Source organism: Pelophylax lessonae (genome assembly GCF_965119305.1).
Source record: "Pelophylax lessonae genome assembly, chromosome: 12".
Classification (NCBI taxonomy): Eukaryota; Metazoa; Chordata; class Amphibia; order Anura; family Ranidae; genus Pelophylax; species Pelophylax lessonae.
This window is the reverse complement of record NC_138779.1, coordinates 57,378,879-57,405,208: the sequence shown is the minus strand read 5'-3', so window position 1 is coordinate 57,405,208 and position 26,330 is coordinate 57,378,879. Positions and strand designations below refer to the sequence as shown.

The 26,330-nt window shown below is 45.7% G+C and overlaps 1 protein-coding gene across 2 annotated transcripts in view; it reads left to right on the top strand.

The window, feature by feature from the left end:
• The first annotated feature begins 267 nt into the window (after positions 1-267).
• The window catches only part of LOC309568758 (nicotinamide N-methyltransferase-like), a 67,117-nt gene continuing 41,054 nt past the window's right edge, over positions 268-26,330 (top strand). The window contains exon 1 of one of the 2 annotated variants that reach the window (XM_082274530.1): positions 268-368. In XM_082274530.1, coding sequence (XP_082130656.1) covers positions 305-368 — 64 coding nt within the window. In that variant the 5' untranslated portion in view covers positions 268-304. Of the gene's footprint in view, positions 369-1,906; positions 2,146-26,330 lie in introns of those variants that run through there. The other variant, XM_082274529.1, reaches the window with a different exon arrangement.

Genomic DNA, 26,330 nt, shown 5'->3' with positions numbered 1-26,330 from the left:
CCGCAGTGAATGCTGGGGCCTCACTCTCCTCCTCAGGTGACGTCACTGGTTGCTAGACGCCGGGCGGCGATAGCAACCAGTGCACTGCAGTACAGGCCAGCGGCACGGCAGCTCTGCCGCCGCTGCTGGCCTGGGCTGGGACTTGGAGCTGGGGGACTCACTGGTCTGGCTCTAAACTGGAGTGGGAAATATATCGGGGGGGCAATTGACCCGTTCCCCCCCCCTCCCCCGGATCTGCCACTGCCATGTACACGGCTTCCACTCCCGGACTTTGCTGGACACATGCTATTCCAGTGAACCAGAAATGCCCTTTGTTTATGAAGCTTTGAAGTATCCTATGGAGAAATTTCACAATGCATTTTCCTCAGGTAGGTAAAGCTCTTTTTGAATAATAAATTATGTGTGCAGGAAGTATATATTAGGAGAAATTAGGCATAACTATTGATTTGCATAATGGTCTTGTACAAGTAAAGAGAAGACTGAAAGAGAGGTTGAAAAAAGAGTAGCCAAGGGCCATCACAACCTATTCCATCAGCAGTTCCTTACATACGGCATCATTTGCAGTGAACTTTCCCAAAGCCAAGGATTATTCCCCAACATTTCCATCTGTGGGTAAGAATGCTGACACAGCCACCAGATTGTGCTTGGGGCAGTTGAGTGTTTTTTAGCATATTGTTATCCATTGAACCGACCAGTTACAACAACCTCATTGTTTTTATAGCCAATCGTGGCTTGTCTATGTGACCCTAGAGGTTCAATAAATGTTTCTTTATATTGTCAATCCTTCTGTGTTAGCTGGTAATAATTCATCCAAGACATTGCTCAAATTAGATAGATCATAGTGTTATTGTAGGCACAGGCTATGTCCTAAGAGCCTCACAGAGAATTCTGGACGTGTTTTTCTCCAAAAATACTGCAAAACACGACAAAACACTGCATGCAGTATTTTAGAAGCGTTTTTTCCTTAGTGAGTGCCGATTCACATTAGTGCGATCACAGAAATTGCATGTAATTTGGAGCGCACTGCTCCTAAATTACATGCGATCTCTGTGCGGTGCAAATTTCAGCCATACAGTTTGTATGGCTGAATTCGCACCGCAATCGCACTAAACACGCACATGACCCTTTTTTTAATCCGCAGCAGAATCGGATCGCATGGTGGTTCACACTAGTGCGATCCGATTCTGTGCGAACTTGCAGATCGCTCTGCGATGTGCGATCTCAACTGGGGGTGTTGTTAACTTTTAATTGACACCCCCTGCATATCGCATATGGCAGTGTGAACTGCCAGGGGTGCGGATGCAATGCGGGAACACGCTGTATATTCGCAGCGTTCCCGCATCGCACAAATGTGAACCGGCACTGACAAAAATATTTTTTAAAAATGCGGAGCACTATTTTACTGCATTTCTTAAAACGGTAGCTACTGCTTTGTGAATGGAGCCCACTGTCTCCTCCTTGTTTCTGTAGTCCAGGACTTGGCTACATAAGTAAAACACACAAGACATTTTGGGCACAGAAAAAAATGTTTTATACTTGTAATGTAGTAATTAGACTAAGGCTGGCCATACACTATACAATTTTCTTATTCAATTTCCTTTAGATTTACCTTTAACTATGTAGTGCAAGGGCCTGCCTGATTGCATACAAATTGAAAGTGTTTAGGTTTGACCCTATATTACATGGTTTTGGTAAATCTAAAGGAAAGTTGAACAAGAAAATTGTATAGTGTATGGCCAGCCTAAGAGAGGATCGAGTCTTTTCTACTCCCAAAACTAGCACAAAAAAAAAGTGACTTTACTTTGTTGGTTGATCACAATGCAGTCACCTGAATCTCTGCTATCAAAGCATGATGACTTGAGTCACATTGTATAAATATTGGGTGACATTCTAATGAAGTCATATTAGTATTTAAAAAGTTGAATTTATCCCACACATCAGAAGATAGGAGACACACTGGAAGATTGCTGTAGTAGAGATAACAATATTACAGGATGGAGCCCAGCTCTCATAAACTCTACCATGTACACGGCTTCCACTCCCGGACTTTGCTGGACACATACTGTTCCAATAAACCAGAAATGCCCTTTGCTCATGAAGCTTTGAAGTATCCTATGGAGAAATTTCACAATGCATTTTCGTCAGGTAGGTAAAGCTCTTTTTGAATAATAAATGATGTGTGTAGGACGTATATATTAGGAGAAATTAGGCATAACTATTGATTTGCAGAACGGTCTTGTACAAGTAAAGATACGACTGAAACAGAGGGTGAAAGAATCATATATTTAGACAAACCAGGTAGAGACCAAGTAGAATTTCTGCTGATCCATTCCTTGGGAAAATCAAAAAGCCCTCTAGCAACACACTGTCACTGCAGCCAGGGCTTCCATCTTCACACAGTCTTCTTTCCAGGTTTGTGGGCTCTGTCCGTTTGAATGGCCGAGCCGCGACAATGTTACTCCCGCGCATGCGCACAGGAGTCACAGTCTCAGCAAAGAGCTCTGAATGGACAGCACCATCCTTTCAGAGTGCAATGTGCATGCACCAGTGATGTCCCAGACTATTACCAATGTAAATATCTACTAAATGGTGCACGCTTAGGAGATATTTACTTTACCAGAATAGAGTACTGCTCCAGGATAGAATCACCTCCTTTGTTACTCAGCTGCCTCTGAGAATGGATCGGGTGCCGGCCCCGGGAACACATAGAAGAAACAGAACTGGATGGCAGCACTCTGATGCAAACACCTTGATTCAAACTGTTAAAACGATGAATCATTCAGCGAACGGTGGTAAAACAACAGAGTACTTTTAATGCTGGCCATACACTATACATAAAATAGTCCAATATTCAGTCATTTTGGCAGTTCCTTTGTTTTTCGGCCAGTTAATGGGCACAAATCGTTAATAGGTTGTGACTAGGGTTGAGCGAACACGGACTGTATTATTCGTGTTCGTACCGAATAATTGGATTTTTGTTACCCGAACACGGACCCGAAAACTTTACTGTATATTCGGGTACAAATCCGTGTTCGGTCGTTTTATTTCCGGGTTTTGCATGCTTTGGCGCGCTTTTCATGGCGGGCTTTCAACAGCCAATCAACAAGCGTTTAACTGGTGTGCCTAAGCCATCCCAGCCATGCCTACAAATGTATCAGTAGCTGTGATTGGCCGTCTGAAGCATGTGACCAAGTCTTTATAAGTTCGAGGCAGCGCCGCTGCGGCGTCATTCTGCTGTTTAGTTCAGGGAGAGAGCACACATCAACGTGCTGGCTGCTGATTAGGGACAGACAGGAAAAAAAAAACATTTGTGTCCGGATAGAATTGAGGGACAGGTCGGAGTGTGTTAGGCAGGGCGAGTTGTAGGCATTTTAGGGAGAGAGTCTGCTGATTTTTAGGGTCACTGTGTTCTACAAACTACAATCGATATTGCTGTGTGGGGTGGGGTTTGCAGTGACCGATCTACGATCTTATCAATCCTTTTAGGGAGAGAGTCTGCTGATTTTTAGGGTCAGACAGTGCGTTCTACAAACTACAATCGATATTGCTGTGTGGGGGGGGGGGGGGGGGTTTGTAGTCACCCAATCTATGTTCTTATCAATCCTTTTAGGGACAGAGTCTGCTGATTTTTAGGGTCAGACAGTGTGTTCTACAAACTACAATCGATATTGCTGTGTAGTGTGGGATAGGAGATAGGCAGGTGTCAGTGGTCCACATCCATTTTGCTGTGTGTGGGCTGCAGTGAACACAATCTTTTTGGGGTGCAGTGAACACAATCTTTTTGGGGTACAGTGAACACAATCTTTTTGGGGTACAGTGAACACAATCTTTTTGGGGTGCTGGCTGCTGATTAGGGACAGACAGGAAAAAAAAAACATTTGTGTCCGGATAGAATTGAGGGACAGGTCGGAGTGTGTTAGGCAGGGCGAGTTGTAGGCATTTTAGGGAGAGAGTCTGCTGATTTTTAGGGTCAGTGTGTTCTACAAACTACAATCGATATTGCTGTGTGGGGTTTGCAGTGACCGATCTACGATCTTATCAATCCTTTTAGGGACAGAGTCTGCTGATTTTTAGGGTCAGACAGTGCGTTCTACAAACTACAATCGATATTGCTGTGTGGGGGGGGGGTTTGCAGTCACCCGATCTACGATCTTATCAATCCTTTTAGGGACAGAGTCTGCTGATTTTTAGGGTCAGACAGTGTGTTCTACAAACTACAATCGATATTGCTGTGTGGGGGGGGGGGGTTTGCAGTCACCCGATCTACGATCTTATCAATCCTTTTAGGGACAGAGTCTGCTGATTTTTAGGGTCAGACAGTGTGTTCTACAAACTACAATCGATATTGCTGTGTGGTGTGGGATAGGAGATAGGCAGGTGTCAGTGGTCCACATCCATTTTGCTGTGTGTGGGCTGCAGTGAACACAATCTTTTTGGGGTGCAGTGAACACAATCTTTTTGGGGTACAGTGAACACAATCTTTTTGGGGTGCAGTGAACACATTCTTTTTGGGGTGCAGTGAACACAATTAGGGTTGAGCGGACACCTAGATGTCCGTGTTCGACGGGTTCGGCCGAACTTTAAAAAAAAGTCCGGGTCCGTGTCCCGGACTTTTACCGAACTTTTCCCAGACACCGAACCCCATTGAAGTCAATGGGGACCCGAACTTTAAGGCACTAAAATGGCTCTAAAACACCAATGGAAAGGGCTAGAGTGCTGCAAATGGCAGCAAAACGTAGTTAAGAGCATGTCAAGTGCTCTGCAAACAAATGTGGATAGGGAAATAACTTAAAACAACAAAAAAAAACAGAAAAATAAAACAATGTTCTTCATCTCTGAAGGACGAGGCCCATATGGAGTAGGAGGGAGGTTGAGGTGGTGGTGGATGTGGCGGTGTCATAGGCGTGCGCACAGGGTGTGCCTGGTGTACCTGGGCACACCCTAATCACCTAGGGCACATAGCATTATCGCTCTGTTTGCCAGTGAGGAGATGGGAAAGATCTCCCTCGCACCTGCTCTGCTCTATTTCTCTTTGCCAGCAGGGAGAGTAATGTATCGGGGCCATGTACATGTAGGCAAACACATGCATGTGTATTTCAACTTTGGGGTGCACACCCTAATGCAATAGGCTGCGCACACCTATGGGCGGTGTAGGTGGAAGCGGCGGTGGAGGAGGACCAGGGCCGGATTAAGAGCATCATGGTCTTGGTGCTGAGGATTTTGAAGGGCCTTAAGGGCCGTGCCTTGGCATGCACCCAGAGGAGGAAGGGTGCAGCCATGCATGCCTAATTCAACATGGGATGCTGTCTCTGAAGCCCATAAACACATCCATGCATCGGCAACTGTCCCTCCTTGTCCGGCCTTCGCGCTGTGTGGGGAGGTTCTGAGGGTGCTGCCTGGGGAAGCGAGCATAGAAGCCAGACTTCTGTGTTTACAAGTGACAGAAGAGCGGTCACAGTGAATATGGCCAACCCGGGGCCTATATAAAAGGTAGGGGCCTGCATGGAGCTGCAGCTCCAAAAGCCCCTACGTTAATCTGGCCCTGAGGAGGAGGACGAGGTAGCCAACACTGCTTCTTTTCACAAATTTTAAATGAGGGTACACCCCAAAAGAGTGAGAAAGAGCAAAAATGGAACAATGGCTGGGTAAGGTCGGTATCCATTGCTATTCTGCACAAGGTACGGAAAAGTCCCGTGGGATCCATGCCTGGTTCATTTTAATGAACGTGAGCTTGTCCACATTGTCTCTGGACAGGCGGCTGCGCTTGTCTGTTATAACACCCCCAGCCGTGCTAAACACCCGTTCAGATAATACACTGGCTGCAGGGCACGCCAGCACCTCCAAGGCGTAAAGGGCAAGCTCAGGCCATGTGCCCAATTTGGAGACCCAGAAGTTGAAGGGGGCAGACCCCTCATTCACTACATGTAGGCGTGTGCACACATACTGCTCCACCATGTTGGTAAAATGCTGCCTCCTGCTAAGACGTTCCATCTGAGCTGCTGGTGCTGCTGTTTGTTGTGGCGTGCTGACAAAGCTTTTCCACATTTCGGCCATGCTAACCCTGCCTTCTGAGGTGCTGGCGGTGCCCTGGTTGAGTTGGCGACCTCCTCCTCCTCCTCCTCTGCCTTGTGCTTCCACTGTGGCCCCGCTGTCAGATGGGAATGCCAGCAGCATGGCGTCTACCAGCGTGCGCTTGTACTCGCGCATCTTGCGATCGCGCTCCAGTGAGTGAATTAAGGACGGTACGTTGTCCTTGTAACGGGGATCCAGCAGCGTGGCCACCCAGTAATCAGCACAAGTTAGAATGTGGGCAACTCGGCGGTCGTTGTGGAGACACTGCAGCATGTAATCGCTCATGTGTGCCAGGCTGCCCAGAGGCGACGAAAGGCTGTCCTCTGTGGGAGGTGTATCGTCCGTGTCCTCTGTATCCCCCCAGCCACGCACCAGTGATGGCCATGAGCTGGCCTGGGTGCCACCCTGCTGTGAACATGGTTCCATCTCCTCCTCCAGCTCCTCCTCCTCCTCATCCTCCTCATCCTCCAGAACTGTGCCCCTGCTGGACAATTGTGTCCCTGGCGTTTGTGTGTGCAGGAACCCACCCTCGGAGCCCCTTGCGAATGACTGCCCTGAAAGCCTTGGAAATGTTACCTCTTCATCCTCCTCCTCCTCCTCATCCTGTGCCACATCCTCTTCCATCATCGCCCGAATTGTTTTTTCAAGGAGGCATAGAAGTGGGATAGTTAAGCTGAGAACGGCGTCATTGCCACTGGCCATGTTGGTGGAGTACTCAAAACAGCGCAACAAGGCACACAGGTCTCGCATGGAGGCCCAGTTATTGGTGGTGAAGTGGTGCTGTTCCGCAGAGCGACTCACGCGTGCGTGCTGCAGCTGAAACTCCACTATGGCCTGCTGCTGCTCGCACAGTCTTTCCAGCATGTGCAAGGAGGAGTTCCACCTTGTGGGCACGTCACATATGAGGCGGTGAGCGGGAAGGCCGAAGTTACGCTGCAGCGCTGCCAGGCGAGCAGCAGCAGGGTGAGAACGCCGAAAGTGCGCACAAACGGCCCGCACTTTCTGCAGCAGCTCTGACATATCGGGGTAGTTTTTAAGGAACCTCTGCACCACCAAATTCAGCACATGCGCCAGGCAAGGGATGTGCGTCAAACCGGCTAGGCCCAGAGCTGCTATGAGATTTCTCCCGTTATCGCACACCACCAGGCCGGGCTTGAGGCTCGCTGGCAGCAACCACTCATTTGTCTGCTGTTCCATGCTCCTCCACAACTCCTGCGCGGTGTGTGGTTTGTCCCCCAAACAGGCAAGTTGTAAAACTGCCTGCTGTCGTTTACCCCTGGCCGTGCTGAAGTTGGTGGTGAAGGTGTTACGCTGTCCGGATGAGGAGACGGTAGAGGATGAGGAAGCGGAGTAGGAGGAGTTAGGAACAGGAGGCAAACTGAAGCGCCCTGCAATCCTCGGTGGTGGAAGGACATGCGCCAAATTGCTATCCGCCTCAGGCCCATCCGCCACTGCATTTACCCAGTGTGCCGTTAGGGAGATATAACGCCCCTGACCGTGCTTACTGGTCCACATATCGGTAGTTAGGTGGACCTTGGCACAGATGCCGTTGCGCAGTGCACACCTGATTTTTTCCCCCACTTGGTTGTGCAGGGAAGGGATGGCTTGCCTGGAAAAGTAGTGGCGGCTGGGCACGACGTACTGTGGGACAGCCACCGACATAAGGTTTTTAAAACTGTGCGTCTCCACCAGACGGAATGACAGCATTTCAAAGGCCAAGAATTTTGAAATGCTGGCATTCAGGGCCAGGGATCGCGGGTGGGTAGGGGGGTACTTCCTCTTCCTCTCAAGTGTTTGGGAGATGGAAAGCTGAACGCTTCCACGGGACATTGTGGAGATGGTTGTTGGTGACCCAGGTGGTGGTGTTGCTGACAGATCCTCTGTTTGCGGCGTGGCAGGTGCCGGTATCACTACAGATGTGGCTGGAGCGGCCGAGACTGCAGCAGAAGAGGAAGCAGGATGAGCCAGAGACGTTTCTTGGTTTTGAAGGTGTCTACTCCACTGCAGCTCGTGCTTTGCACTTAGATGCCTGATCATGCAGGTTGTGCTCAGGTTGAGAAGGTTTATGCCTCGCTTCAAGCTCTGATTGCACAGGGTGCAAACCACTCGTGTCCGGTCATCAGCACATTTTCTAAAGAACTTCCACGCTAGAGAACTCCTTTGAGCTGACTTTGGTGCGCTCGTTCCCTTGCTGCGTTGGGCAGTAGCGGGCGTAGTGTCTAGGGCACGGCCGCTCCGCTTCTGCACCCTCCTCCCTCTTCTGCTGTGCTGGTGGCTCTGTGCGACCACCGCCTCTTCCTCCAAACTACTCAGGTCACCTGCATGACGTTCATTCCATGTGGGGTCGAGGACCTCATCGTCCTCCACATCATCTTCCACCCAGTCTTCACCCCTGCCCTCCTTGTCGGTCTCCACAATGCTGAACGCCGCAGCAGTTGGCACCTGCGTTTCGTCATCATCGGAGACGTGCTGCGATGATCCTTGCATGTACTCATCTTGAGAAATAAGTGGTTGGGCATCGCTGCACTCAATCTCTTCCACTTCTGGGGCAGGGCTAGGTGGATGGCCCTGGGAAACCCTGCTGACAGAGTCATCAAAAAGAAGAAGAGACTGCTGTATGGCTTGGGGCTCAGACTGCTTGCCTGATTTGCAAGGGGGTGAGGTGAAAGACGGTTGGACATCGGCTGCAGGTGCCAACTGTGACCTTTCTGCAGTAGACTGGGTGGGAGACAATTTGAAGGAACTGGAGGCACTGTCAGCAGCAAACCAATCTACTATCGCCTCCACTTGTTCTGGCCTCATCACTTCTAGGGGCGTATGATGCCCTACCAAATACTGATGCAGGTTCTGTCGCCTACTCACACTTGAGGAAGGTGTTTCACTTGTGCGTGTAGCTGGCACAGATCGACCACGTCCTCTCCTTGCAACAGGAGCTCTAGCAGCAGCACCACCACGACCCAGGCCACGGCCCCTATTTGACGCTCTCCTCATATTTCTGAAATTTAAGATCTTGCCCTAGAAAGGTCTTTATTGAATAGCGGAACAAAAGAACAACAGTATCGCACGGGTGTATCTCACAGTCAAATATGCAAACTATGCCGCAATTTAATGTTTTTTACACCAAAAGGGTGTGTATTGAATAGCGGAATAGGATAAAAAACTGTGTATCTCACACGTACAAACACAGACTAGGCCCGATTAAATTTTTTCCTACCCTAAAGGGAGGATGAGGAAGAGGAGTATGGAACAGGCAGCACCCTCAAATCTTCAGAAGTATGAGATGAACCCCAAAAACTTGGAAAGGTGGATCTCACACGTACCGACACAGACTATTCCGCAATTTAATTGAGCCACAAAGGTTTTTATTGAATAGCGGAATAGGAAATATGATCAAAAAAAAGTGTATGTTTTTCACACGTACAGAAGCACACTAGGCCCCAATTACTATTGTTTGTACACCTAAAAGGATGGATGAGGAGGAGGAGGAGGAGGAGTATAGAACAGGCAGCACCCTCAAAGCTTCAGAAGTATGAGATGAACCCCAAAAACTTGGAAAGGTGGATCTCACACGTACCGACACAGACTATTCCGCAATTTAATTGAGCCCCAAAGGTTTTTATTGAATAGCGGAATAGGAAATATGATCAAAAAAAAGTGTATGTTTTTCACACGTACAGAAGCACACTAGGCCCCAATTACTATTGTTTGTACACCTAAAAGGATGGATGAGGAAGAGGAGGAGGAGGAGTATAGAACAGGCAGCACCCTCAAAGCTTCAGAAGTATGAGATGAACCCCAAAAACTTGGAAAGGTGGATCTCACACGTACCGACACAGACTATTCCGCAATTTAATTGAGCCCCAAAGGTTTTTATTGAATAGCGGAATAGGAAATATGATCAAAAAAAGTGTATGTTTTTCACACGTACAGAAGCACACTAGGCCCCAATTACTATTGTTTGTACACCTAAAAGGATGGATGAGGAGGAGGAGGAGGAGGAGTATAGAACAGGCAGCACCCTCAAAGCTTCAGAAGTATGAGATGAACCCCAAAAACTTGGAAAGGTGGATCTCACACGTACAGACACAGACTATTCCGCAATTTAATTGAGCCCCAAAGGTTTTTATTGAATAGCGGAATAGGAAATATGATCAAAAAAAAGTGTATGTTTTTCACACGTACAGAAGCACACTAGGCCCCAATTACTATTGTTTGTACACCTAAAAGGATGGATGAGGAGGAGGAGGAGGAGTATAGAACAGGCAGCACCCTCAAAGCTTCAGAAGTATGAGATGAACCCCAAAAACTTGGAAAGGTGGATCTCACACGTACCGACACAGACTATTCCGCAATTTAATTGAGCCCCAAAGGTTTTTATTGAATAGCGGAATAGGAAATATGATCAAAAAAAAGTGTATGTTTTTCACACGTACAGAAGCACACTAGGCCCCAATTACTATTGTTTGTACACCTAAAAGGATGGATGAGGAAGAGGAGGAGGAGGAGTATAGAACAGGCAGCACCCTCAAAGCTTCAGAAGTATGAGATGAACCCCAAAAACTTGGAAAGGTGGATCTCACACGTACCGACACAGACTATTCCGCAATTTAATTGAGCCCCAAAGGTTTTTATTGAATAGCGGAATAGGAAATATGATCAAAAAAAAGTGTATGTTTTTCACACGTACAGAAGCACACTAGGCCCCAATTACTATTGTTTGTACACCTAAAAGGATGGATGAGGAGGAGGAGGAGGAGGAGTATAGAACAGGCAGCACCCTCAAAGCTTCAGAAGTATGAGATGAACCCCAAAAACTTGGAAAGGTGGATCTCACACGTACAGACACAGACTATTCCGCAATTTAATTGAGCCACAAAGGTTTTTATTGAATAGCGGAATAGGAAATATGATCAAAAAAAAGTGTATGTTTTTCACACGTACAGAAGCACACTAGGCCCCAATTACTATTGTTTGTACACCTAAAAGGATGGATGAGGAAGAGGAGGAGGAGGAGTATAGAACAGGCAGCACCCTCAAAGCTTCAGAAGTATGAGATGAACCCCAAAAACTTGGAAAGGTGGATCTCACACGTACCGACACAGACTATTCCGCAATTTAATTGAGCCCCAAAGGTTTTTATTGAATAGCGGAATAGGAAATATGATAAAAAAAAAGTGTATGTTTTTCACACGTACAGAAGCACACTAGGCCCCAATTACTATTGTTTGTACACCTAAAAGGATGGATGAGGAGGAGGAGGAGGAGGAGGAGTATAGAACAGGCAGCACCCTCAAAGCTTCAGAAGTATGAGATGAACCCCAAAAACTTGGAAAGGTGGATCTCACACGTACCGACACAGACTATTCCACAATTTAATTGAGCCCCAAAGGTTTTTATTGAATAGCGGAATAGGAAATATGATCAAAAAAAAGTGTATGTTTTTCACACGTACAGAAGCACACTAGGCCCCAATTACTATTGTTTGTACACCTAAAAGGATGGATGAGGAAGAGGAGGAGGAGGAGTATAGAACAGGCAGCACCCTCAAAGCTTCAGAAGTATGAGATGAACCCCAAAAACTTGGAAAGGTGGATCTCACACGTACCGACACAGACTATTCCGCAATTTAATTGAGCCCCAAAGGTTTTTATTGAATAACGGAATAGGAAATATGATCAAAAAAAGTGTATGTTTTTCACACGTACAGAAGCACACTAGGCCCCAATTACTATTGTTTGTACACCTAAAAGGATGGATGAGGAGGAGGAGGAGGAGTATAGAACAGGCAGCACCCTCAAAGCTTCAGAAGTATGAGATTGTGTTCACTGTACCCCACAAAGATTGTGTTCACTGTACCCCACAAAGATTGTGTTCACTGTACCCCACAAAGGTTTTGTTCACTGCACCCCACAAAGATTGTGTTCACTGTACCCCACAAAGGTTTTGTTCACTGCACCCCACAAAGATTGTGTTCACTGTACCCCCCAAAGATTTTGTTCACTGCACCCCACAAGGATTGTCTTCACTGCACCCCACAAGGATTGTCTTCACTGCACCCCACAAAGATTGTGTTCACTGTACCCCACAAAGATTGTGTTCACTGCACTCCAAAAGGATTGTCTTCACTGCACCCCAAAAAGATTGTGTTCACTGCACCCCACAAAGATTGTGTTCACTGCACCCCCCAAAGATTGTGTTCACTGTACCCCCCAAAGATTTTGTTCACTGCACCCCACAAGGATTGTCTTCACTGCACCCCACAAGGATTGTCTTCACTGCACCCCACAAAGATTGTATTCACTGTACCCCACAAATATTTTGTTCACTGCACCCCACAAAGATTGTGTTCACTGTACCCCACAAAGATTTTGTTCACTGCACTCCAAAAGGATTGTCTTCACTGCACCCCACAAAGATTGTGTTCACTGTACCCCACAAAGGTTTTGTTCACTGCACCCCACAAAGATTGTGTTCACTGTACCCCACAAAGGTTTTGTTCACTGCACCCCACAAAGATTGTGTTCACTGTACCCCACAAAGATTGTGTTCACTGTACCCCACAAAGGTTTTGTTCACTGCACCCCACAAAGATTGTGTTCACTGTACCCCACAAAGGTTGTGTTCACTGCACCCCACAAAGGTTTTGTTCACTGCACCCCACAAAGATTGTGTTCACTGCACCCCACAAAGATTGTGTTCACTGTACCCCACAAAGGTTTTGTTCACTGCACCCCACAAAGATTGTGTTCACTGTACCCCACAAAGATTGTGTTCACTGCACACCAAAAGGATTGTCTTCACTGCACCCCGCAAAGATTGTGTTCACTGTACCCCACAAAGGTTTTGTTCACTGCACCCCACAAAGATTGTGTTCACTGTACCCCACAAAGGTTTTGTTCACTGCACCCCACAAAGATTGTGTTCACTGTACCCCCCAAAGATTTTGTTCACTGCACCCCACAAGGATTGTCTTCACTGCACCCCACAAGGATTGTCTTCACTGCACCCCACAAAGATTGTGTTCACTGTACCCCACAAAGATTTTGTTCACTGCACCCCACAAAGATTGTGTTCACTGTACCCCACAAAGATTTTGTTCACTGCACTCCAAAAGGATTGTCTTCACTGCACCCCACAAAGATTGTGTTCACTGTACCCCACAAAGGTTTTGTTCACTGCACCCCACAAAGATTGTGTTCACTGTACCCCACAAAGGTTTTGTTCACTGCACCCCACAAAGATTGTGTTCACTGTACCCCACAAAGATTGTGTTCACTGTACCCCACAAAGGTTTTGTTCACTGCACCCCACAAAGATTGTGTTCACTGTACCCCACAAAGGTTGTGTTCACTGCACCCCACAAAGGTTTTCTTCACTGCACCCCACAAAGATTGTGTTCACTGCACCCCACAAAGATTGTGTTCACTGTACCCCACAAAGGTTTTGTTCACTGCACCCCACAAAGATTGTGTTCACTGTACCCCACAAAGATTGTGCTCACTGCACTCCAAAAGGATTGTCTTCACTGCACCCCACAAAGATTGTGTTCACTGTACCCCACAAAGGTTTTGTTCACTGCACCCCACAAAGATTGTGTTCACTGTACCCCACAAAGGTTTTGTTCAGTGCACCCCACAAAGATTGTGTTCACTGTACCCCCCCCAAAGATTTTGTTCACTGCACCCCACAAGGATTGTCTTCACTGCACCCCACAAGGATTGTCTTCACTGCACCCCACAAAGATTGTGTTCACTGTACCCCACAAAGGTTTTGTTCACTGCACCCCACAAGGATTGTCTTCACTGCACCCCACAAGGATTGTCTTCACTTCACCCCACAAAGATTGTGTTCACTGTACCCCCACAAAGGTTTTGTTCACTGCACCCCACAAAGATTTTGTTCACTGCACTCCAAAAGGATTGTGTTCACTGCACCCCAAAAAGATTGTGTTCACTGCAGCCCACACACAGAAAAATGGATGTGGATCACTGACACCTGCCTATCTCCTATCCCACACCACACAGCAATATCGATTGTAGTTTGTAGAACACACTTTCCCTAAAATTCAGCAGACTCTGTCCCTAACAGGATTGAGAAGAGATCGTAGATCAGGAGAACTAAGTGCAGACCCCACCCCACACAGCAATATCGATTGTAGTTTGTAGAACACACTGACCCTATAATTCAGCAGACTCTATCCCTAAAATGCCTACAACTCACCCTGCCTAAACACTCCGACCTGTCCCTCAATTCTATCCGGACACAAATGTTTTTTTCCTGCCTATCTTTCCCTAATCAGCAGCCAGCACGTTGAGGTGTGCTCTGTCCCTGATCTAAGCAGCATAATGACGCCGCTGCGGCTGCCTCGAACTTATAAAGACTTGGTCACATGCTTCAGACGGCCAATCACAGCTACTGAGACATTTGCAGGCATGGCTGGGATGGCTTAAGGCACACCAGTTAAACGATTGTTGATTGGCTGTTGAAAGCCCGCCATGAAAAGAGCGCCAAAGCATGCAAAACCCGGAAATAAAACGACCGAACACGGATTTTTACCCGAATATACAGTAAAGTGTCCGTGTTCGTGTTCGGGTAACAAAAATCCAATTATTCGGTACGAACACGAATAATACAGTCCGTGTTCGCTCAACACTAAACACAATCTTTTTTGCCCACTGAGGAGGAGGGAGAAAAGTATTTTTCTATCAGGCACTGTGTGCAGCATTTTTCCTTCAGCTGTGCTGTGCTGAGTGACTGATCATACACTGCTGTGTTCAGTTCACATGTGCTAATATTGAGTGGTTTCAAAAATCATACACTTTTTTTCTATTCCACTATTCAATATACAGCCTTGGGTTAAAAAAAAATAAATTGTGGCCTGCAGCAGAGCTGAATGATATTTGGGGTTTTTGGGGTTCATCTCATACTTCTGAAGATTTGAGGGTGCTGCCTGTTCCAAACTCCTCCTACTCCTCATCCAGCCTTTTAGGGATACAAACAATAGTAATTGGGGCCTAGTGTGGTTTTGTACGTGTGAGATACATACACTTTTTTTGATCATATTTTCTATTCCGCTATTCAATAAAAACCTTTGGGGATCAGTTAAATTGCGGGATAATCTGTGTTGGTACGTGTGAGATACACCTTTCCAAGTTTTTGGGGTTCATCTCATACTTCTGAAGATTTGAGGGTGCTGCCTGTTCCATACTCCTCCTACTCCTCATCCAGCCTTTTAGGGGTACAAACAATAGTAATTGGGGCCTAGTGTGATTCTGTACGTGTGAGATACATACACTTTTTTTGATCATATTTCCTATTCCGCTATTCAATAAAAACCTTTGGGGATCAATTAAATTGCGGGATAATCTGTGTTGGTACGTGTGAGATCCACCTTTCCAAGTTTTTTGGGTTCATCTCATACTTCTGAAGATTTGAGGGTGCTGCCTGTTCCAAACTCCTCCTACTCCTCATCCTGCCTTTAGGGGTACAAACAATAGTAATTGGGGCCTAGTGTGCTTCTGTACGTGTGAGATACATACACTTTTTTTGATCATATTTCCTATTCCGCTATTCAATAAAAACCTTTGGGGATCAATTAAATTGCGGGATAGTCTGTGTTGGTACGTGTGAGGTCCACCTTTCCAAGTTTTTGGGGTTCATCTCATACTTCTGAAGATTTGAGGGTGCTGCCTGTTCCATACTCCTCCTACTCCTCATCCAGCCTTTTAGGGGTACAAACAATAGTAATTGGGGCCTAGTGTGGTTTTGTACGTGTGAGATACATACACTTTTTTTGATCATATTTTCTATTCCGCTATTCAATAAAAACCTTTGGGGATCAGTTAAATTGCGGGATAGTCTGTGTTGGTACGTGTGAGATCCACCTTTCCAAGTTTTTGGGATTCATCTCATACTTCTGAAGATTTGAGGGTGCTGCCTGTTCCATACTCCTCCTACTCCTCATCCAGCCTTTTAGGGGTACAAACAATAGTAATTGGGGCCTAGTGTGCTTCTGTACGTGTGAGATACATACACTTTTTTTGATCATATTTCCTATTCCGCTATTCAATAAAAACCTTTGGGGATCAATTAAATTGCGGGATAGTCTGTGTTGGTACGTGTGAGATCCACCTTTCCAAGTTTTTGGGGTTCATCTCATACTTCTGAAGATTTGAGGGTGCTGCCTGTTCCAAACGCCTCCTACTCCTCATCCTGCCTTTAGGGGTACAAACAATAGTAATTGGGGCCTAGTGTGGTTGTGTACGTGTGATATACATACACTTTTTTTGATCATATTTTCTATTCCGCTATTTAATCAAAACCTTTGGGTATAAACAATTAAATTGCGTGATAGTCTGTGTCGGTACGTGTGAGATACACCTTTCCAATTTTTTGGGCGCATCTCATACTGCCGAGGATTTGAGGGTGCTTCAGTCTGCCTCCTGCCTGTTCCGAACTCCTCCTACTCCTCATCCTGCTTTTAGGGTAGAAAAAATTGTAATCGGGGCCTAGTTTGTGTTTGTACGTGTGAGATACACCGTTTTGTAAAATTTGTCCTATTCCGCTATTCAATATACACCCTGTTTGAGTGTAAAAAATTAAATTGCGGGACAGTCTGTATCGGTACATGTGAGATGCACCTTTTTTAATTTGTTTGGCGCATCTCCTTCTACCGCCGAGGATTGCAGGGCGCTTCAGTTTGCCTCCTGTTCCCAACTCCTCCTACTCCTCTTCCTCATCCTGCCTTTAGGGTACAAAAAATTGTAATCGGGGCCTAGTCTGTGTTTGTACGTGTGAGATACACCGTATTATAACATTTTTCCTATTCCGCTATTCAATATACACCCTTTTGGAGTGTAAAAAATTAAATTACGGCATAGTCTGTATCGGTACGTGTGAGATACACCTTTTAAATTTGTTTGGCGCATCTCCTTCCCCCGCCAAGGATACGTGTGAGATACACCGTTTTTTATCCTATTCCGCTATTCAATGTACACCCTTTTGGGGTAAAAAAAAACATTAAATTGCGGCATAGTTTGCATATTTGACTGTGAGATACACCCGTGCGATACTGTTGTTGTTTTGTTCCGCTATTCAATAAACACCTTTCTAGGGCAAGATCTTAAATTACAGAAATATGAGGAGAACGTCAAATAGGGGCCGTGGCCTGGGTCGTGGTGCTGCTGGTAGAGCTCCTGTTGCAAGGAGAGGACGTGGTCGATCTGTGCCAGCTACACGCACAAGTGAAACACCTTCCTCAAGTGTTAGTAGGCGACAGAACCTACATCAGTATTTGGTAGGGCATCATACGCCTCTAGAAGTGATGAGGCCAGAACACAGAGAGGCGATAGTAGATTGGTTTGCTGCTGACAGTGCCTCCAGTTCCTTCACATTGTCTCCCACCCAGTCTACTGCAGAAAGGTCAGAGTTGGCACCTGCAGCCGATGTCCAAGGTGTACAAACAATAATTGAGCCCCAAGCCATACAGCAGTCTCTTGTTCTTTTTGAGGACTCTGTCAGCAGGGTTTCCCAGGGCCATCCACCTAGCCCTGCCCCAGAAGTGGAAGAGATTGAGTGCAGCGATGCCCAACCACTCATTTCTCAAGATGAGTACATGCAAGGACCATCGCAGCACGTCTCCGATGATGACGAAACGCAGGTGCCAACTGCTGCGGCGTTCAGCATTGTGGAGACCGACAAGGAGGGCAGGGGTGAAGACTGGGTGGAAGATGATGTGGAGGACGATGAGGTCCTCGACCCCACATGGAATGAACGTCATGCAGGTGACCTGAGTGGTTTGGAGGAAGAGGCAGTGGTCGCACAGAGCCACCAGCACAGCAGAAGAGGGAGCAGGGTGCAGAAGCGGAGCGCCCGTGCCCTAGACACTACGCCTGCTACTGCCCAACGCAGCAAGGGAACGAGCGCACCAAAGTCAGCTCAAAGGAGTTCTCTAGCGTGGAAGTTCTTTAGAAAATGTGCTGATGACAGGACACGAGTGGTTTGCACCCTGTGCAATCAGAGCCTGAAGCGAGGCATAAACCTTCTCAACCTGAGCACAACCTGCATGATCAGGCATTTAAGTGCAAAGCACGAGCTGCAGTGGAGTAGACACCTTCAAAACCAAGAAACGTCTCTGGCTCATCCTGCTTCCTCTTCTGCTGCAGTCTCGGCCGCTCCAGCCACATCTGTAGTGATACCGGCACCTGCCACCCCGCAAACAGAGGATCTGTCAGCAACACCACCACCTGGGTCACCAACCATCTCCACAATGTCCCGTGGAAGCGTTCAGCTTTCCATCTCCCAAACACTTGAGAGGAAGAGGAAGTACCCCCCTACCCACCCGCGATCCCTGGCCCCGAATGCCAGCATTTCAAAATTCTTGGCCTTTGAAATGCTGTCATTCCGTCTGGTGGAGACGCACAGTTTTAAAAACCTTATGTCGGTGGCTGTCCCACAGTACGTCGTGCCCAGCCGCCACTACTTTTCCAGGCAAGCCATCCCTTCCCTGCACAACCAAGTGGGGGAAAAAATCAGGTGTGCACTGCGCAACGCCATCTGTGCCAAGGTCCACCTAACTACCGATACGTGGACCAGTAAGCACGGTCAGGGGCGTTAAATCTCCCTAAAGGCACACTGGGTAAATGCAGTGGCGGATGGGCCTGAGGCGGATAGCAATTTGGCGCATGTCCTTCCACCACCGAGGATTGCAGGGCGCTTCAGTTTGCCTCCTGTTCCTAACTCCTCCTACTCCGCTTCCTCACCCTCTACCGCCTCCTCATCCGGACAGCGTAACACCTTCACCACCAACTTCAGCACGGCCAGGGGTAAACGACAGCAGGCAGTTTTAAAACTTGCCTGTTTGGGGGACAAACCACACACCGCGCAGGAGTTGTGGAGGAGCATGGAACAGCAGACAAATGAGTGGTTGCTGCCAGCGAGCCTCAAGCCCGGCCTAGTGGTGTGCGATAACGGGCGAAATCTCATAGCAGCTCTGGGCCTTGCCGGTTTGACGCATATCCCTTGCCTGGCGCATGTGCTGAATTTGGTGGTGCAGAGGTTCCTTAAAAACGACCCCGATATGTCAGAGCTGCTGCAGAAAGTGCGGGCCGTCTGTGCGCACTTTCGGCGTTCTCACCCTGCTGCTGCTCGCCTGTCAGCGCTGCAGCGTAACTTCGGCCTTCCCGCTCAGATAGGGAGAGCTTCTAGCAGAAATTGTGTCTGTGTGATATGTGAAGGTTACAGTAATTTACAGGAAAGTCCATGTAATTTCCTGCCTTTTGTTTATTTGACACCATTCTTCTCCACGTTACATTCAGCCGATTGCTGGTAACTCCTGCTACATTGGCGTAGAGAGACGGCGTCCTGTTCAGCTCTCTCCTAGATTCCTCAGTATAATAGGTTCATCAGGGCCGGTGGACCATCTGCTGGTACAGTGGGTAGTCATACAGAGGCATAGCCTGATGAGGAAGTAAATAACAAGTATGAGAAACAGAAACATCACAATGTAAGCACCTAATTTCTGTAACCATGTTGCTATGCCATATAAAGCGTCACCAAACCTCCTAATCCCTTAAAGGGGTTCCATCCATCTTTATCAATATCTCTGGCCTTATTTTGTAATGGGATTGTACACCCCATTAACACCCATCATACCACAAAACATACCTAAAATATAAAATAAACACACAACAAGGATTGTGGAAAAGTTTAGGCCGCGGCCCCTTTATTGGGTTTAAAACAATTTTAATTATGAAATGAACTTTAACTTTTAATACCAAACAGAACCGCTGTTAACCATTAACAGACCAACATGCTTAGTCAAGCAGACTCAAGCAGCAATATCTTATACCAACCAAATAACAGTTTACCAACCACTGTCCACCCACAAAGTGGGCGACATTACCCAAAAAGATTGACTTTCAATATCAAACCGAACTGTCGTTAATAACAGACTAGCATGCTTAGTCACTACGACTCAAGCAGCAATATCTTATACCAATAACAGCGTACCAACCACTGTCCGCCCACAAAGTGGGCGACGTTACCCACATAAAGGTGGACCACGACGAGGGGAAATAACAAAGGGGGAGGGAGGGTGGGAGAGCAGGTTAAAATATCCAGAAGGAAGGCTGAGGAGAATCCCAGCGGTGAGTCCAGCTGACAGACCTGAGGTAAATGCTGACTCCGCCCAGTGACAGGAGAGGATATAAGTAAAAGGTTACACTCATTGGCTAGATGTTTCCCGCCAAAAGATTTGTCACCAATACAGTGCTCAGCAGCTGAGGTAAATCTTCCTAGCAACAGCCTAGCAACAGCAGGCAGCTTCTCACCTGAAACAGAAAACAGAAAGAACCAGCAAAGCAGCCATAGAGAGACATGTACTTAACAATCAACATAGCCCTCTATTAAAAGTAAAATGTATTTATAAAACAAATGGGTGTTAGGGGTGACAATCCCATGGGGCCACTTCTCTATTTTATTCTTTCGTGGCCCTAACATGGGATTGTACACTCCATTAACACCCATCATACCACAAAACATACCTAAAATTGAAAATAAACACACAACAAGGATTGTGGAAAAGTTTATGCCGCGGCCCCTTTATTGGGTTTAAAACAATTTTAATTATGAAATGAACTTTAACTTTTAATACCAAACAGAACCGCTGTTAACCATTAACAGACCAACATGCTTAGTCACTAAGACTCAAGCAGCAATATCTTATACCAACCAAATAACAGTTTACCAACCACTGTCCACCCACAAAATGGGCGACATTACCCAAAAGCCAGGTTATCAACCTGGCCCCACACACCACCGCGGCCTAAAAAAAATCACTCTTTAAAATCCAGCACTGAAAATGCAATTACCAATATTGGAGAAAATTTACTAAAACCATACATCCCAAATTTCTGAAATTATAAAGAGGGACACCCTTTTACACAGTAAGTAGAAAAGAACACATACCTGGTTACAGGGACCTCAAAGATCTAATATGCAGAAAATAATTGACTAAACAAAACAAGTGCTTTTTTCTTACCTCTACTTTTCCACAATAATGGCCTTCCAAAATAACAAATGCAGTAATCTAGAGGCTGGATAAAAAGTTTAGTGCAGCATAACACCTTTGGCAGTAAAACTGTACATTTTGTATAGAGATCTATACATCAGACCAAAACGAGAGACAACTGAAACTGCATGAGAGACAGAGGGATTTGGTCGCAAAGGAGTGAAGGTTGGGTTCTATGCCAAACACTGCTAGATCTCTGATGAAACCCTTCAGTTCACAACAGAGAAAAATTAAGTCACTAATAATGAGTATACAGGAAATCAGCATATTAATTAATGCACATTTTGTGGTAACTTTACCATGAACTGAAGCCCAGGCCAAGAAAACCATTAATTGTAGACAAAACAGTTCCCTTTTCTTTAGAAGGTCTAATATTTTGAATACACCTAAACCATTCCCTTTCAGGTGAACAACAAGGATATTCAACAAAGCTCACACTTGAAAATAAGGAATATGAGCATCCCCATATACCCTGCAGGAGAGCTGTAATTTTAACAGGAGGAAAAATAAAATCCTCGGCACCAGAAAACATATGAATATCAACTATTCATACTATTAATGTATTTTATATATTAAAATTATAAAAGATGGGGATGCGCGTAATAAATGCAAAGAGCAGGACGGACATAACGAGCAGGGCACCCATCCATGTCCTGATGCACTTCCTATGTAGCAGCTGCATATCCTGCACCATCAACATTTTTTATGAACAGATTTAAGTTATGATTCTGATAGAGTAGAGCCATTTACATGGAACAGAAAAAGAAAGGAAAGCCTTGTGAATAGTGAAAATTGCTGAATCAGCTCTATTGGGCAATGCGAATGGAATGCAAGAAGTGATAACTACCTATCTTTGTCTTGCTAATCCTATTCTGCAAACACTGACCAGCAAGTTTACAAATTACCTCAACTAACCAGACTGAATGGAGTGGAAAAGCAGTTCTGTTTTATATGCAAAAGAAGAGATTGATTCCATAGCAGTGGTGAAATAACATGACATGTATTCAATTTGTGACCCAATAGCAGCATATAAACATAGCTTCTAAAGTCTGTTTCAGGACTTCTTACCAAAAGCGAGAATTATATTCAAAATCATTGTGTCTCAAACTCCTAACAGTTTTGATGAAGAGTGGAAACAACCACTTTGCTACACGTCATATAAAGGCCAAAAAAGTTCTGAAAAGTCCTAAAAGGAGATGCAACCAGTGGCATAGATAATGTAGGTTGTTTCAGCAAGGGAATTGAATATCAAATTGCATATAACTGCAAGCAAAAAACAAACTGGTGTTAAGGAATTTGAAGGCCTTTCCTCATTGCTGGGGTAACTGGTATCCTGAAACACTTGGAACAAGGCAAACAAAGCATCTGCTATTAAATGTTTTGCTACCCTGAAAATTTCTTACTTTAACCTAAACATAAAATGAAGGCCAAGAAGGACCCGATATCCTAGACAGTTAATTTCATAACAATGCTATTCTAACAATCATCACTAAGAGGCTCTGGAAGCTGAACTGCTGGTACCAAAGTGCCACATCCACAACAACAAGGAAGAGACCAAGTGAACAATATTCTTAGGGATACTGTGAAAATACAATATTTTGGTCAAAATGCTGAAAACTATTTACCAGAGCAGAAATGACCACAATCAATAGATTCTGTTGCATCTGTAGACAACTGGAAAATGCTAATCTAAAACAAATTCTGACCTGCCACATAGAGCTAACATTTTAAGTTGAAATAAATTTGCGCCAAAAGCAGTAGATACTCTTTTACCTTCTAACATAACCAACATGATGTCAATAAGGGAATTAAAGGCCTGAGATGAGAAGCACCCAGCCCACTAGTAAAATTCTGCTCATAGGCATAATGTGTGATACAAACACCAAAAAACCCAAAAACTGAATCACATAAACAGTATACTAATTTCCGATAAGGTGGTTCTGAATAGATACATTGTCTTTTGTAGGAGTCTAAAACTCTCTCCTGGCATATTCTATACCAACACCCAGGTAATAAACGTGGAACAAGGCAGAACTGTGATTCAGCAGACAAGGGTGTACTTTTAATAAACAGAGAAAAGCCGTGATCCTAAGGATCACGACTGATCTCTGATGAGTTACCGTTTAGTTTGCTGAGATGAGGAGCAGAGAACATGTTCTTCTCTTCTCATCACAGTACATGACCGTTTCTGTCACAAACGGCCAGTTTAGAAAAGGGAGATCTGAAGATCACACAGCCGTTATTCTGAAATATCTCCATTCCAGATTCCCCAGCTCAGAGGTGGAGAATCAGGGGGAGAAGCTGTGTGATCAGAGGAAGAAGACTTCTTTCTTCCGATATATCAGCACCAGTGGGTTCAAAATTAAAAAATAAAAATATATATATATATGTATATATGGTATGTATGTATGGGTGTATATATATATATATATATATATATATATATATATATATATATATATATATATATATATATACGGTATGTACTGGTATATATATATATATATATATATATATATATATATATATATATACTGTATGTACTGGTGTATATATATATATATATATATATATATATATATATATATATATATGTAGCACCACCCCCGCAGGAGCTGCTGATTAGATTATTGGGTCCACGTCCTGCCTAACAACCCACAGAATTGGCTCGAACCCTCCCTAGGCACAACTGACCCAGAATAGGACTGGAATACCAAATGGCTACACAGATTGGAATATAACACTTCAATAAATAATAATGACCTGTTACCTCTCTCCAGCTGCAGTCCTTCTGGGTAATACAAGGTGACCACACACAAGCTTGCTTTTAAACAGGAAAGTTATTTACTGTAAATCAAATAAACAGTTTCGATACAGTAAAATATGACTTTGTAAAAGGATATACTGATTAATTAATCAAAGATAAGATAAATACTGTGATATCACTCCTCAAGGGCACATTAATTGTTTCAGGAAATGTCTCCGAGCCCATAGGACCACCATCTTAAAGCGGAGTTCCACCCAGGATTTGTTTTTTTTTTTTTTAATACCCCCGGGACAGTCAGGGCTAGTGCATTCCACAATGGCTAGCCTCTGATCTGTCCCGGGTTGCACTTACCTGCAAGACGAAATACTTACCTTGCAAACGTCTTGTCCAGCGCTGCCATCTCAGATGTGGGCAGCTTGAAGCCAGCGCGTCCTCTTCGGCGTCTTCTTCCGCCTTCTGTGGTCCCACGATGCTCTGCGCCGGCCCCGACGTCACTTCCGGGTCGCGCGCGTCACCCCTCCACAGCTTCTGGGCATGCCCAGAAGCTGTTTAGAAGGGGATGACGCGCGCGACCCGGAACTGACGTCGGGGCCGGTGCAGGCGCAATGATTCCTGGGAGCTATGACGTTCAGCTCCCAGGAATCATTGCAGAGCCAGGAAGTGACGACGGGCCGCGGCCGAGGAAGGAGGAAGAAGGAAGTAAGGTAAGTATATTTTCTTCGCTACGAGGTAAGTAAAAAAAAAAAAAATATGCGATTATCCATTTATTTTTCAGGTGACCCGGAGCGAGAAGATGGAGGTAAGTATAAAAATAGGGTGGAACTCCACTTTAATCACTATTATACTTTTGGAAATAAGGCTCAGCATTCAGTTAGACACAGTACCAGACAGTCAGACCTATCTGAGTCCGCTGTTTCTTCTCTATATCTTCGCTAGCAACGTTGGTGCACTCGCGATTTGTAATCCACATTGAGGATGGGTGATCAATAGAGAGAATGGCAGCAAACAGTTAATAATCACCGCGGGGTGTCTGTGCAGGATTGGCGGTAAAACTTCTGTGAGAGATGTACTGGGCCACCTGGTAAACTGCCTTCTACTACTCTAAGGCTAATCCTGACTAAAGTTACTTCTTTGATAGATAGAGTCAGTTTTTGGGCAGGTGCCCTCTCACCAACAGGACTGTCTCCCAGGAAGCCTCCGCTGCGGTCTCAGTCTCCGGGCTCTGTCACCAGCCGCGCTAGGTATTTGGGGTGGATGAGTCTGGTCTCTGTAGAACATCGATGGGACCTCCAGGAGGGATCCTCTACTGGAGATGAAACACTGCAACTTAGTCACTTAAGGCCCAGGAGTTTCGGCCTAGCATGCAGCATCAGCCCACAGCGCTGGCTTCCTGCTTGTCTCACTGTGTCTTTCCCAAGAGAGTGAGCCTGGCTCCTCCCTTCCTTTATAAAGCTTCCCCCAGAAGGCTGTGCGGTGAAGCAGTGCATCCTGGTACTCTCAAAGCACTATGGGCGATGAAGACTGCTCAACTTCCTGAAAGGAAAATCACATCAAAAGAAATTCCATAGCTCGGCTCCTTTTGGCCACTAGATGGAGCCGAGTTCCTCTCAAATGTCAAGCAGCAGTCTTTTACACTTGTATAATGTAAGACCCCGCTACACACTCCCCCCACTTGAGAAACTTTGGTCCCCAAAGAGGACAACAGCATGTACTCCAGTGCATATGTTGGCAGTACACAAAAAAAAAACATTAACATATGCATAACAGGGAATCATCTTCCTTTTCATAAGCAGAGTTCAAACTTAACAACTGCATATTACAACACAGGTTCGACATAGGAACCTCCCACCAATTGTCGGGGGAGGGAAGGTAATTCTGTTCACAGACCCCTGACACTTGAGTGGCTTGTACAGATGTGCCTGGGGGTGAGCTAGGGTTGTCCTCCACCAAATCTGTGGTGGAAGAACTAGGCTGATCAAGAGTTCGTTTGGAAGTAAAGATAGCCTCTTCCGAGCATTCACCCAATTGGTCATAGGTCAGTCTTTTGGGTGGGTGAATGACTCTTCTTTCCCTCTGTTCTTTGGGATGCACGATCTCAGAGGTACTAGGACCAGCCACTTCTGGGGATTCTTCAATGTCCTCCTCCTCATGTTCCAACACACAGGAATCTGATGCTTCAAGAGTGGTCAGTTCTTCTTCAGAGAAAGGTGCAACCTCCTTCATCATCAACTACTTCTTCTGGAAGCATGTGGAAAGGTATGAATTCGGGGGCTTCCGCCCGAAGGGTTCCTCTGTCAGCCAATTCGGATGAAGACAGAGAGGCAGGTGTGGGTTCTGGTAACTGAGATGACCACATCCAGTCAGGTACCTCCTCATCATCTTCCAGATCTTCAGATGGAGAATTTCCCTCCCTCACATCTG